Genomic DNA, 12,418 nt, shown 5'->3' with positions numbered 1-12,418 from the left:
CCGCTCGGGGGGGCGGCCGCCGGCTTATCCCTGCCTGCCGCGCTCGCCCAGGCGGAAACGGGGCTCCCGCAGCCGTCGGGGTTTTGGGACAGCCGGCGGAGCAGCGGGGACCGGCGCAGGGCGCCGGCACTGTCCCTTCACCGGAGCGTGGCGATGTGTCACGTCCCCACAGCCGCGCGGGACCGCCGGACACCCTTCCCGCAGGGGAGCCGCTGTTCCCGAGCCCGTCGGGTCACGGCCCCCGAGCTCTCTGCCGGGGCCGTCTGCGGGTACTGGGGCGGAGACTGTGAAGCCCCTCGCCTCTAGAGCGTCCCCGGGATCTCTGGGGCTCTGGTACGGCGGCGCCTGCCCGAGCGGATCCGCCGCTGCTCATCCCGCCCGAACCCGCTCATCCCCGCGGGCTCGCCCCGGGACCACCAGGGATGCGCTTCTCGGAGAGGCATTTTGCCCGTGGACCGGGGCTCGCACTCCACAGCGGGGGAGAGGGGGACAGCGCCCGGGGCGGGCAGAGCGAGCGCCCGTCACTGCCGGGGTCTCGCCACACGCAGGGGCAGCGGCACCGGAGCGCACGGGGCCGGGGCCGGGGCAGCCGCGCTCCCTCACGGGCAGCCCCAGCGGCTCCTCCCGGCCCCTCCCGGCACGGGCCGTGCGCAGGCGCGGGGCGGGCGCGCAGGCGCCGCGGGGCTGTTGTGGAGCGGGCGCGCATGCGCGGAGCGGCCGCGGGGTCGGAGCGGAGCCGGCGGGATGAACGAGGTGCCGGGGCTGAAGGAAGACTGCGAGGAGCTGCTCAGCGCCTTCCAGCAGGCAGACACCGTCCGCTTCGAGCGCTTCGCCGAGCTGTGGCGGCAGCGCCGCTTCCACACCGTCTTCTAGTGAGTGAGGGACGGAGGGAGGGGATGGCTCCCGGCCGCCCCTCAGGCCGAGCCGCGCCTGCTCCTCGCCTCCCCCCCTGCTGCCCCTCGCCTTTCCCCTTTCTGCCCCTCGCCTTTCCCCTTGCTGCCCCTCGCCTTTCCCCTTGCTGCCCCTCGCCTTTCCCCTTGCTGCCCCTCGCCTTTCCCCTTGCTGCCCCTCGCCTTTCCCCTTGCTGCCCCTCGCCTTTCCCCTTGCTGCCCCTCGCCTTTCCCCTTGCTGCCCCTCGCCTTTCCCCTTGCTGCCCCTCGCCTTTCCCCTTGCTGCCCCTCGCCTTTCCCCTTGCTGCCCCTCGCCTTTCCCCTTGCTGCCCCTCGCCTTTCCCCTTGCTGCCCCTCGCCTTTCCCCTTGCTGCCCCTCGCCTTTCCCCTTTCTGCCCCTCGCCAGGCCCGCAGCCCCCGCTGCTCAGCGTCCCCCCGTGTAGGAGCAGCTTTAAGGGAGTGCGGGTGAGCTGTGTGCCCCCTCAGGCCTGGCTCAGGGAGAGGTTGCCTGGCTGGGCTCTAAAGCAGGTGGAGCATCGGTCCCTCTGTAATGATGGAAGAGTTTTAAATTCGGTGTATTCCGTGCATTAGGAGTGTGTGTGATTTGAGCGCTGACTCTGCAGGGGGCTTGGTGCAATCCTCTTGGGATTTAAAAGTGTGATCGCAGAACATTGCATGTTTCACTGACTCATAGAATATCCTGAGGTGGAAGGAACCCCCACGGATCATGGAGTCCAACTCCTGGCCCTGCACAGGATGCTCCAGGGGTCATACCGTGTGAACTTTGTCCAAAATCTTCTTGTAGTCTGCCAGGTTGTGATTCTGGAGGTCATCCTCTGCAGAGCCAGGAGTTGGACTCAGTGATCCTTGTGGGTCTCTTTCAGCTGAGGACATTCAATGATTCTATATTTTTTAAATATATAAAGCTTGTTTCTGCATTATTAATTTTTCTGAAGCCTGCAGTTTTACATTTATCTGCTTTAACATGCTCCTTTTTTTTTTTCTTTGTTTGCTTTAGTGGTAGAATAAGAGCTTTGGAGAGGAATAAGCTCTCGAAGAAGACTCTAGATGTGGCCCTCCAGTACTTCTTGCCCCCCTACTCCTTCCAGATCCGAGTTGGTGCTTTGTACCTCCTATATGGGCTCTATAATGCCCAGCTTTGTCAGCCAAAACAAAAGGTAATCGTTACCTCTCAGGAGATACTAGGCATAAGATATGTGGTACACTGCTGTTTGCTTTGTCATCATAAATGGTTAGGGCATTTCCTCTTCCTTTCTTAAAATAAAAATACTTAAAGCCAGATTAGAAGCTATTGGAAAAGGCAGGGAGGGAGAATGTGTTCATCAGGGTAAGAGAACTCCATTATAGCCTGAGTTACTCTTTAGAATTCTGACAGAATGGAGAGTGACTGAATTATTTCCACTTCCCATTAACCAGAAAATGAATTCATAAATAGGTTAAGAGTGTGCATGCCTGAATGACACCCTGCTTGCTGCTTTTAGGAGACCAATATCTAAAGGAATTATAAACTCAGTGCAAGGAGAAGTGGTTTGCTTAGGAACTTTGTGATATATGTTGTGTGCACATGCAAAATTGAGTCCAAATTCTTTAAATAGCAAACTGAATTTGGAGTAGTCTACAACGATGCCATGATGTCTCATATTTTGACCTCAGAGAAATCTTTGGCATTTTATGAAGATGAATTTAGGCAATTTTAAAGCCACTGCTGGAGAGCAACTGTAAGAGGGTACATGAGTTATCAAGAAAGTTAAGCAGAGAGAAGGTGAAGTGGGCAGAGTGGATGTGACAGGAGAGAAAGGAAAAGCTAAGGGAAATTTGAGTATTTCAGTGGCAGCACAACCTGGTATGAGTATTGTTTACTGTCACTAGTGAAGGGGAATGTCCTAGGTGCAGACTATTTTTCACACACTTCAGGATGTGAAGAATGAATATTTTCACATATCAGAAAGGACTTGTGTTTCATGTCCCTGTCAAAAGAAAGTATAATAATCTTATGTTCATAAAATGATGATGGTAATAACAAATATATATTTATATCTTGTGGGATCCTTTCTGCAGCTCTGGACATCCAGGTGTTGTCTGTAGTCAGCTCAGTTAATTTTTATGGTTGAAATACTGGTTTAACAGTTTGTAACTCTTTTGTTGCAGATCAGAATTGCACTCAAGGATTGGCCTGAAATCCAGAGATTTCAGCAGGATTTGGTTGACTCCCTGCATTATGATGCAGCCTATGTCTTTAGGAGACTGCGACTTGCCAGAGCCTTCCATTTCACAGCAATGCCAAAGCTAGTGAGTTATTACATTAATAACTTACATTTTGAAATAAAATACCCTCATCATTCAACACCTGACAGTACAACAGCACTCATGGTTAGCTCAGCTTTGAGGTCATGGTAAAATGTGGTATGTATAGCTTTACATAGGTAGGTGATGAAAAGCTTAGAGGATGTTTGAATACGTCACACCTGAAAATATTTTTTCAGTATCTGATGTTCTTAATAGATTTGAGATGTCTTACCAGCTGGGGAGTGCTGGATTAAATTCTTAACTGGAGAATAATTTGTGAAAAGTGCTGGCTCTGAACATATGGCAGGAACAGTGTTGTTGGTGAAATGGTTTTATGCCTTTCAGTATCTCCCATCTCCTGATTGATGGATATGCAGTAGGAATTCTCAAGAGGAGGTTCCATTTAAAGTTTTCTTTTAGGTTACAAACATGGCCTCTTGTTTCAGCTGACCTACAGGACTAAGAAGAAGATTGAGGAAAATTATTTAAAAGAAGAATTTAAGGACCCGAGTAACAGAGTAAACAGCCTCATCAGTAATGATGTATTAGAGGTACAGTGATCTTTAAACTACAGATTAATCATGGGGTTTGTTTTGTTTTAATTTCTCTGTTGTCCAAGAGCTTTAACTTCTCTGATCAGCACTGTCTTGTCATTGTCAGTCCCTTGTGGAACAAAGACTAAGATAATTTTATCAGACACCCAGAAATGTGGCATTTAGTTTGGAAGAATTGTGATATCTTTTCCAATACTGAAAGATGCCCTAATGTTTTGTGGTTTTGCTTCAGTAAGATGTAAAAGGGTTAATTGTCACTTAGAGAAAAATGGAAAATGGGGGAAAGCATGTTTGTTTTGATATGTCTGCAGGTTGCAGCCATAGGATTGATACTTGTGGTAATATGAATTTACTTATCTGCAAGTTCATAGCCTTCTCTCACCTTTATTTCTCCTTTCAAAGCTTGTTGTTTCGTTGTTTGTTTTTTTTATTATATGATACATTTTATAAAAACCTGAGTAATTTAACCCAGGTAAAGGTTCTTATATCACTCAGTGGTAGAACTTTCTTTGCAGGTTTTTTCATTTATTGCTGACAAATGTGTATCAGTAAGGTTGACTGCACTGTTGCAGAAATTTGTAAAGTAAAATGTTTCCTCCAGAGAGATGAAAATAAACCACAGTATCAGAATGAACCTTGTGTGAACAGTGGCCCTGAATAACCTTCTCTTTAGCTTATTTGGTGGCTCAGTTCTGGTTAGAAGGATTTCTTGACTCTAAATAATCTTGACTCAAATAATCTAACCAGAATCAGTTTCTAACATTCCTCCTGGTCCAGTGGTCTCCTTAGAATTTAGGGTTAGGGTTTCTGTAACCCTGGGTTTGTGTGTTGAGGACTAATGTTGTTTTACTGCTGGAATCTTTTTTCCCTGAAAGACACTTTTTTTAAAAATATTTTCAGGAAATGATGAATATTCACGAGCACTATCAGAAAATGAAACGTATAATTTCAGCCGACAAATCCCAGCCGTACAAGGCCCTGAGCTTGATAAAAGATGACTTTGTGGTTAATCTCAAAGACATAACCTTGGAACATCAGGAATGGCAGCAGGGCAGAATGGTAGGTACTGCCAGCCACTATGCTGTGGTGATTTAGCAGGTTGGGTGAACATGTAAGAACTGGATTTCTGGTGTGATTGCCTCTGAGCTGGTACATCTCAGACTGAAGGAGAGGGAACTGACACTTAGGCATGGAAAGTGTGAAACCTGAGGCAATGATGTGGATGGAAGAAAGGACTTATGGGTGGTCTTGCCTCTGGCATACCACAGCTGACTGCTGAGAGAGATGCCCTGAAGGTCTGACCTCATGAACTACCTCTGTAACACATTCCTGGATCAAAGAAAGGCCACAGTGTAAGGTGGATGTAGAAAATGGATGTGTGTAAATAGTTTTCTTGGTTTTTTACAGTTCTTGGATTTTAGCTGTCTTGTAAATGACAGATGTTTAAAGAAAAACACTTTTCTCCCACAGAAATCATTCCAAAGTACTAAAGAAACTGATGAAACAGAAAAGAGAGAAGAGACTTTGCTAAAATCAGAGGTAAGGAAACTGAACTACTTTGCTGCATTGCACAGGCCAGATCTGTTAATTTTTTGACTTCAGATCTCAGGCTAAGCAGTGTAGGTCAGAGTTTGATAGTGTTAAAATAAATTCCAGGGACAGCTGGTGGGGCTTTGTTTTGTTTTTAACTCGTACTGTTTTCTGTCGAGCTGTGAGCATTTACTGCTGTGACAGCTCTTAAAAGATCACAATAAAAAGTCTCTCTCAAGTAAGGAGGGAAAAGAGCTCGGCCAAACTCCTTTGCACTTCCTCCTTGAGTTTCAACTTAAGGCAATATTCATTTTTTGTGCTACAAAATTGTCTCATGTTGTATTTGTCTGCTTATTTCAACTTTGAATAAGATGTGAAGTTTCAAGTTTGATTTTTCTCCTCCTGGGCTTTATAACAGTGAAGGCAACCAAAATTATGCTCCATCTTTTTAATGAAATTAAAACTTTTTTTTTTCCTTGAAGTAGCATTCTGGTGGCGTTGAAATTATGTAGAACTAATTATAAAGTTAGAGCTGTAGTGAGATATTACTCAAGTGGTTGACTGATGTAATATCTCATTACAGTACTGCTATAATAGAATAAATATATTTTCTGACTGGACTTTTGTTTCTTTACAGGGTTCTGAAAGAGCAAATGCCCTGGCCAGAATCAAATACAGGTCTTATTCTGCAGCTGTTGAGGTGGGCATATGAATTGATAATACAAAAAATTGTATTAATTTTTCAAGAACAGTTTTAAAAGTACCAGTTTAATGTAAATGTTGGATCAAAAAGGAATGAGTTAAACTGCACTCCAGTTTGGAATGTTCTGGTTTTCCTAACACAGGGAAACCCAAAGCTCTTATTCTTCATTTACAGGGTATCTTAATGTCTGTGCTCTGTTTAAGATGGAAGTTTAAGAAGATGTATAAAAATACCTGAAAGTTTAATTGCTCAGATTCCTTTGATCTTAGATACTGACATCTTGGAAGATGCCTGTGAAAATGGGACTTAGGAGTTTAAAGTCAGTTGCAAGTTCTTGGAAACTTTGTTTTAGTAGCTTCTCCCTTGCAAGAATATTGTTGATTTGTCTTTTTCTTAGCAGTCCTATGAGAAACGTCTCAACTTTCTCTGTTGATTAAAATCTTACATCGAAAAATGTGTCATTAAATGAAACAGAGCTCTGGATTTTATACATGAGTCCAGACTCGTCAATGTGCAGTGATGTTTTCTAGGCACTTAAGCAAAATAAGATGGTATGGAGGCTTTACAGAGCAGCAGTTTTTGGAAGTGTTTCTTTTGTGTAGGGGGATGCAACATGGTGTAGGTTGGTAGTAACAGAGAATGGATTGAGAATTAGTCAATGTTTCATTATCTGCATTTTAATTTATACACCCATTAAATCATAGAAGGGCACTGTCCTGTTACAACTGGAGAACAGCAACTAGTGGGAGCCCTCCCTCCCTATCTCTTTTTCACCCTGACATCAAGTTGATGCTTTGGTCAAGTGGCCCCCAGCAAGATCTGGCTGTAGAAATTCAGCTTTTTTTGTATCATTCAGGTTTCCAAATCCAGGAGACATCGTCAAGTGCAGTTAGAATCCTCTGAATCAGGATCCAGTTGTGGGAAGTCTCCGAGTCGAAGTAGAATCACCAGCAGGAGACCACAGCCAGCAAGGAGAAGATGTTCTTCAGAAGTTAGAGGTACTTCTCCATTCAATCCATGAACCTGGGGAGATTGCAAAAGTTTATCAGTTGCTTTGCTAGCTGGGTTAAATTTTCCTGTTGATCAGTGGGAAATTACATTCCTGAAGGAAATTCTCTTTCTGATATCCAACTTTTCAACTGATAGAAGTTGTTCTGCTGTCTTAATTTTCTGTTTACTCCTTATTTGTTATAGGTTAAATGAAACTAAACAGCAAAATGGTTTTGAATTGTCTTTATTTTTTAAATTATCTTTATTTTGAAGATGGCGATTTAATTTCAAAGTTCCAAACTGTTTTCAGACTTGTTTAGCCTCTGCTAGGGAAAAAAAGTTACTGAGGAAATAAATCCCTCTTCAGAGATGAGCATTAGGCAGTGTTACCTTTGCTTGACTTGAAAAGAGTAGATGGAGTGTTCTGGAGCAGTAAGGTCATTTTGAATTATTGAACTGAGTTGGTGATTATTTTTTCTTCAAATTGATGGTGTTAATTACTGGTTATTGAAGGTTTCTTAGTAAACCATATTGAAGGTACTGTGAAAAGTAGGTTTGTCTACGGCATTTGACAGCATCTCAGGAGAGCAGCAGTGAACAATCTTTTAACTACTAGATGAGGGATGTGGAAGCAAAAAAACTGACACTTTTTCCTTAAAATCTGTGTGCAGGTGAAATGCAAGTGGCAAAGGAAACTGTAACTCAGCATATTGGGATGCCAGTAATCACAGAAGAGGACTCAGATGAAGGAGGTACAAAGATTGGAATTCCAGCATACCAGTGACTTGTTTTTACATATCTCTCTGTTGTGTTTTTCTGAAACTAAAGTTGGTATTTTGGATCATGTATTTATGATTTCATTAGTTTGGATCATGGATCAAAACTAGATTTGGTTTTAGCCTGCAAATTGTTGTATGAAAATGGAAACTTTGAAACGCCGTAACAAAATCCCAAGTGTAATTTTTTTCTACACAGATTTCATTGTAGTGTGTTCAGAGTTAGACTTGGTCCAGTTTAAAGGAGTCTCATTCTTCTGTAATGCAAGTTTGTCTTGAGGAGTTCCATTGTATGGGGAAAAGTGATTTTTTTGGTCAGTCACCCAATTCCAGAAAATGCCTGTTCTGGTGCCTCTGGGATCTTAGGAAAGAATAGCCCTTGCTTCCCTCACCTTTGTTGAGGGGAGAGAAGGTTCCTCTCTAGCCTTAGTTTCAGCTGGGCAGTGTTTCATGGATTGAGCATCCTCTGCTGTGCTGGAAGTTATCTGACATCGTTGGGGGAGGACTCTGGGAACTGCAGCAGGGGAATGAATGGATTTGCTGTCCCTCAGGTTGCTGGAGATAATGGAATTTTAATTGGGAAGCAATGGTAAAGCAAATTGCTCAAAGCTTACAGTGGAGTTACTCTGCAGAAGCATCAATGTTGGACGATACTGGGCTGCTCTGCAACTCAGAAACTTCAGGGTCTGTTCTCAGCTGCTTGAGGAGAACATGGCACACTATAAAGAACCTTAATATACTATCCAAAATTGTGTGTAATGGAAGGATATTTAATACAAGGGATATTTAATATATTTAAATGTGTTAAAATACATTTTTAGTGACATTGTATATTTCTATTTGCTCTTTTTAGAAGCAAAGGAGCATCTCGTAGTATGGAAGTGAGATTACATTCTCTGGTCACTTTTATTTGTAGACAGTGAGAGTTCATTCAGTTTTAAATGGTCAGATTGAAGATGCCATGGAGCATTTAATCTTGTACTTCGTTTATTTTCCCCTCACTTGTCTACTTGTGGACAAAAAGTTTCTTTCTAAATCAGGAATATTCTCCATTTCTCAGAATTTTCTGGTAACTTCTGAAGCATTAAAAATACCCATAAGCAGTCTGTTCAGAGAGATTTTGTGAGTATTCCATTTGTCAAATTCACAGCAAAATCTGAAAGATGTTGATGAGGAGCAGAAAGCTTTTAAGATGGAATAAGTTTTGGAACAATATTCATCAGTGTCATTTCAGTTGATACTTTGAATGATAGTGTGCTGTAGAATCTAGAAAGATTTTTTTTCATATTTAAAAAACCATGGGGAGAGGGACTGGGAGGGGATCTCAGGAGCTCATCTAGTTAAGTTCCTGTACTGGATAGGATTAATTTTACTTGAACAATTCCCATGAGGGAAGATGGATTTAAAAGCTTGTAAAAAAACCCTTCTCTTTATTTCCTTTCAGAAGTATCTCTCCCCAAGAGGAGAAGATGACATTGGAGGATCCAGTTGGAAAAGCACTAATGTTTTAATGACAAAATGAAGATGTCAGAGGTAACACCAAATGCTTGTTTTGGATACCTTTGAACATAAAAGAAGTGTCTGGGACCTGAGCCACAGGTGATGCTGGAATACTGGTAGTGACTGGGATACTTCAGCTGTCTCGTGGTGCCTTTATTCACCTGGTGAATGCCTCTTGTGGGACACCAAAGTTCCTGTGTCCTGGTTGAGATGAAAAGAAAAGGCTCAGAAAATATTTGCCCATGTAAGACATGTCTGTAATCCTTTATCTCTGAACATCAGGTTATTGACTGTTGAAAATTAGTACAATAAATTATTTTTCATGGTTGACTCGCTCCATTTTATGGCGTGTAAACTTCACTGCTTATCATGGTTTGATCCCACACATGCAGAAATGAACTTGCTGATCAGCTCTTTGTTGTGCCCTGTCTCCAGCAGATCTGGAGTTACTGTGCATTCAAATGGGGGCATGTAAAGGGTGTTTATTAATTCTGTAGATAGCCCTAAGCTGTACAAGGGCACGACTGGAATTCAAAATGAGGGGAGTGAAAGAAGTGGTTGTGGAAATAAACATGGATCTCAGTACTGAGAACAGGCACAGCATGGGGAAATGTTTGCTTGGCAACAGTGCAGCAGAAAAAGCAAATGGACTGAGAATCATCAGCTGGAGTGTTTTCTGTAAACACTAAAACCAGTAGAATTTGTGTCACTCAGCCTTGGAAGGCTGAAGCCTTAAATATCCCCATCTGACCACAACAGTTTAAGAAGAACGTGGAGTTACTCTCCTTGGAATTTCTCCAGTTGATCACAGCTGTTCTCTAAAGAAAGGCCAAAGGAGTTAAGTGTCCTTTTCTACAAGAGGAAATATAAATTAGACATCTGAAAGATTTGGATACAAGAGGAACCTAAATTGAATTAATTAGTTTGGGAGTATGATTCTCAAGGGCCAGAGGAATTGAAGTGCTCTTACCTAGAAGAAAAAACATTTAAATGGAGATACAAATGGTTTTACCATAAAAGGTTTCCATATTAAATGTGTTGGTTGACAAGGAGGAATGGGCCAAAATGACAAAGAAGTCAGACACTGGAAAAGCTGATGATGAAGTGCCAGTGTTGCACTCGACCTTGTTAATGAGAAAAGAGGAAACACTTTGTAATAAAGAAAAACCTTACTGCACTGTAAACTGCACAAATACTCAGCTGGGTAACCAAAGTCTTGATAGTTTAATCCAAAGGTCATTATTAGCCTAGATCTAATTATTATAGAAAAAGAATACTACTACACCAATTAAAAATCCCTATAGTGGCAACAACACAGTTAAAGTCATCAGACATGCATTTAATTTCTAGTATTTTTTTTCTGGTTTATCCTTCACTCTCCCAGTGCAGTCTTTGTCCTGAGGCTGGGCTGAGGCTGTGGATGGAGTATGCCTCAGATGTGGGCTTCTTAAAAGGACTCATCTATGGCTGTAAACGTTTTGGAGGTATCATTTCTATAAAGTTTGAGCAATTTAGTTTTATTTGGGTTTTCTGACAGTGACAATGCCTGTGCTTTTGTTATCTGCACAAGCCCTGCCTCTGTGCATTTCTTCTACTTTTTGGTGAGCAAGTACAAAGAAACCAGAAGATAACTCAGAGAAACTTGATCAGACTATTTTTGCTCAGTACCATGTTTAAGGAACATATTTAATACTGTTAAATAAAGTTCCCTGCACTTTTTCGTAACATGGCTATCTAATTTGCCTCTCCTTGTACCTTTGAGCCATCCCAAGAGCTGAGTAATGGGTGGAATTTGTCACAATTTTTGATACTCGGTGATTTGAGTCCTCCCTGCACTCCTCTGCAAATGATTTACAAAGCGTGCAAAGGCTTGGCTAGGCACAAGGACGGGTGCATTCAACCAGCAGTTATTTTCATATTGCAATCATGAAAACAAATGTTCTGAAATTTGTTTATAAAATTACATAGATGTAAAATGGAAGTCATGATTAAGAATAAACTTAGAACTGCTGACTGGTGATGTTTCAAAACAGTAGTCCTGAGAATCTGGAGGCAGCTGTAAGCAGAGTTTCACAATGCTGGTGTAATCTTCAAAAGAAAAAAAATCCCTTGCTGTATTCTGATGGACAATTACAGGCTTTGAAAAACAGGAGAGGGACTTCCTAAAATGCTTCATTGGAGCAAGCAGCTGACATTAAAAAAGCCCTCAACAATAATTCTGGACTTCCAAATAGTAATAGCAGTAGTAGACGTTCTGGGATCTAAATTCTCTCCTGGTTGGAGTCACAGCTACTGCAGTAGTTGAAGTCTGGAAGGAAATTTAATCTGTAATCACTCCAGCCTAACTTCCAGCTGTGCTGGTGGACAGGAGTGAGGCCATATGACTGTATCTGGATGTTGTTAGGGTTTTCAGAAATAAATTAAATACATATGTTTTGGCTGAAGCTTCTCTGAGGTTGATGCACAACTGTCTGTACATCCACAAGTAATAACCATTTCTTTGGCAAAGCTGTAAGATCCTCTTCTTGGAGGATTGAGCCAGTGCTCAGTGTTTGCAAGGAAAATGTGGGTGATGAAAAGCAAAATAAACCTAAAACACCTAGAGGTGACATCAGTTTACAGAACCACAGAATCAATTATCTTGGAAAAGACCTCTGGCACCATCAAGTCCAACTTTTGAATGATCACCACTTTGTCAACCAGAGCATGGCACTGAGTACCATGTCCAGTCTTTTCTTGAACACCTGGAAACTGTTTAAGTGAAAATATACAATATATTTTATATTCTTATTAAAACAACCAACAAGGTCTAATTAAGTCAAAATAAGTGCAAAAGGCTGGACAAATTAAGCTCAAATAGCAGCTTGGGAATGCTCCTGTAAGCAGCTGTGCTCAATCTGGAGTTTTTTGCAGCCTTCAAACTGAAGCTGAAACAGCAATATGGGAGTGATGTGAGACAATTCCAAATGCCATGGATGACAGTGGAGATCTGTGTGTGTACAGCTTAGTGTCAGTGTAGACAACTTAGTGTCAATCTGGAATAACTGGAGAGCCCTACAGTAAAAGGGATTTTGCTGTTTGTTATAAGGCCAAATTGTTAACTGTGAAGTAAATTTGTGTTGCTACCAATTGCACATCTCTACTGTAGTGAGCATGGAGAACAACTAA

The 12,418-nt window shown here is 42.5% G+C and overlaps 1 protein-coding gene across 1 annotated transcript; it reads left to right on the top strand.

Moving 5' to 3' along the window:
* Positions 1-698: 698 nt before the first annotated feature.
* On the top strand, positions 699-9,578 carry SNAPC1 (small nuclear RNA activating complex polypeptide 1). Its single transcript, XM_058829291.1, has 10 exons — positions 699-872; positions 1,909-2,068; positions 3,060-3,200; positions 3,644-3,748; positions 4,652-4,810; positions 5,222-5,290; positions 5,919-5,981; positions 6,841-6,982; positions 7,646-7,726; positions 9,195-9,578. The coding sequence occupies exons 1-10, from the start codon at positions 745-747 to the stop codon at positions 9,221-9,223; spliced, it is 1,077 nt and encodes a 358-aa protein (XP_058685274.1). The 5' UTR covers positions 699-744; the 3' UTR covers positions 9,224-9,578.
* The last annotated feature ends 2,840 nt before the right edge of the window (positions 9,579-12,418 follow it).

Source organism: Poecile atricapillus, chromosome 1 (genome assembly GCF_030490865.1).
Source record: "Poecile atricapillus isolate bPoeAtr1 chromosome 1, bPoeAtr1.hap1, whole genome shotgun sequence".
In the NCBI taxonomy this organism is placed as follows: domain Eukaryota; kingdom Metazoa; phylum Chordata; class Aves; order Passeriformes; family Paridae; genus Poecile; species Poecile atricapillus.
The sequence above is the reverse complement of the archived record's forward strand: the minus strand, read 5'-3'. Positions and strand labels throughout refer to the sequence as shown.

What these genes read in the sequence shown, in the direction of transcription:
- SNAPC1 (XM_058829291.1), top strand. Translation starts at nt 745, where the DNA reads ATGAACGAGGTGCCGGGGCTGAAGGAAGACTGCGAGGAGCTGCTCAGC. An exon ending in AGACTTTGCTAAAATCAGAG is followed by an intron (nt 5,291 to 5,918) that starts GTAAGGAAACTG and finishes GTTTCTTTACAG; the next exon opens with GGTTCTGAAAGAGCAAATGC. An exon ending in AGAGGACTCAGATGAAGGAG is followed by an intron (nt 7,727 to 9,194) that starts GTACAAAGATTG and finishes ATTTCCTTTCAG; the next exon opens with AAGTATCTCTCCCCAAGAGG.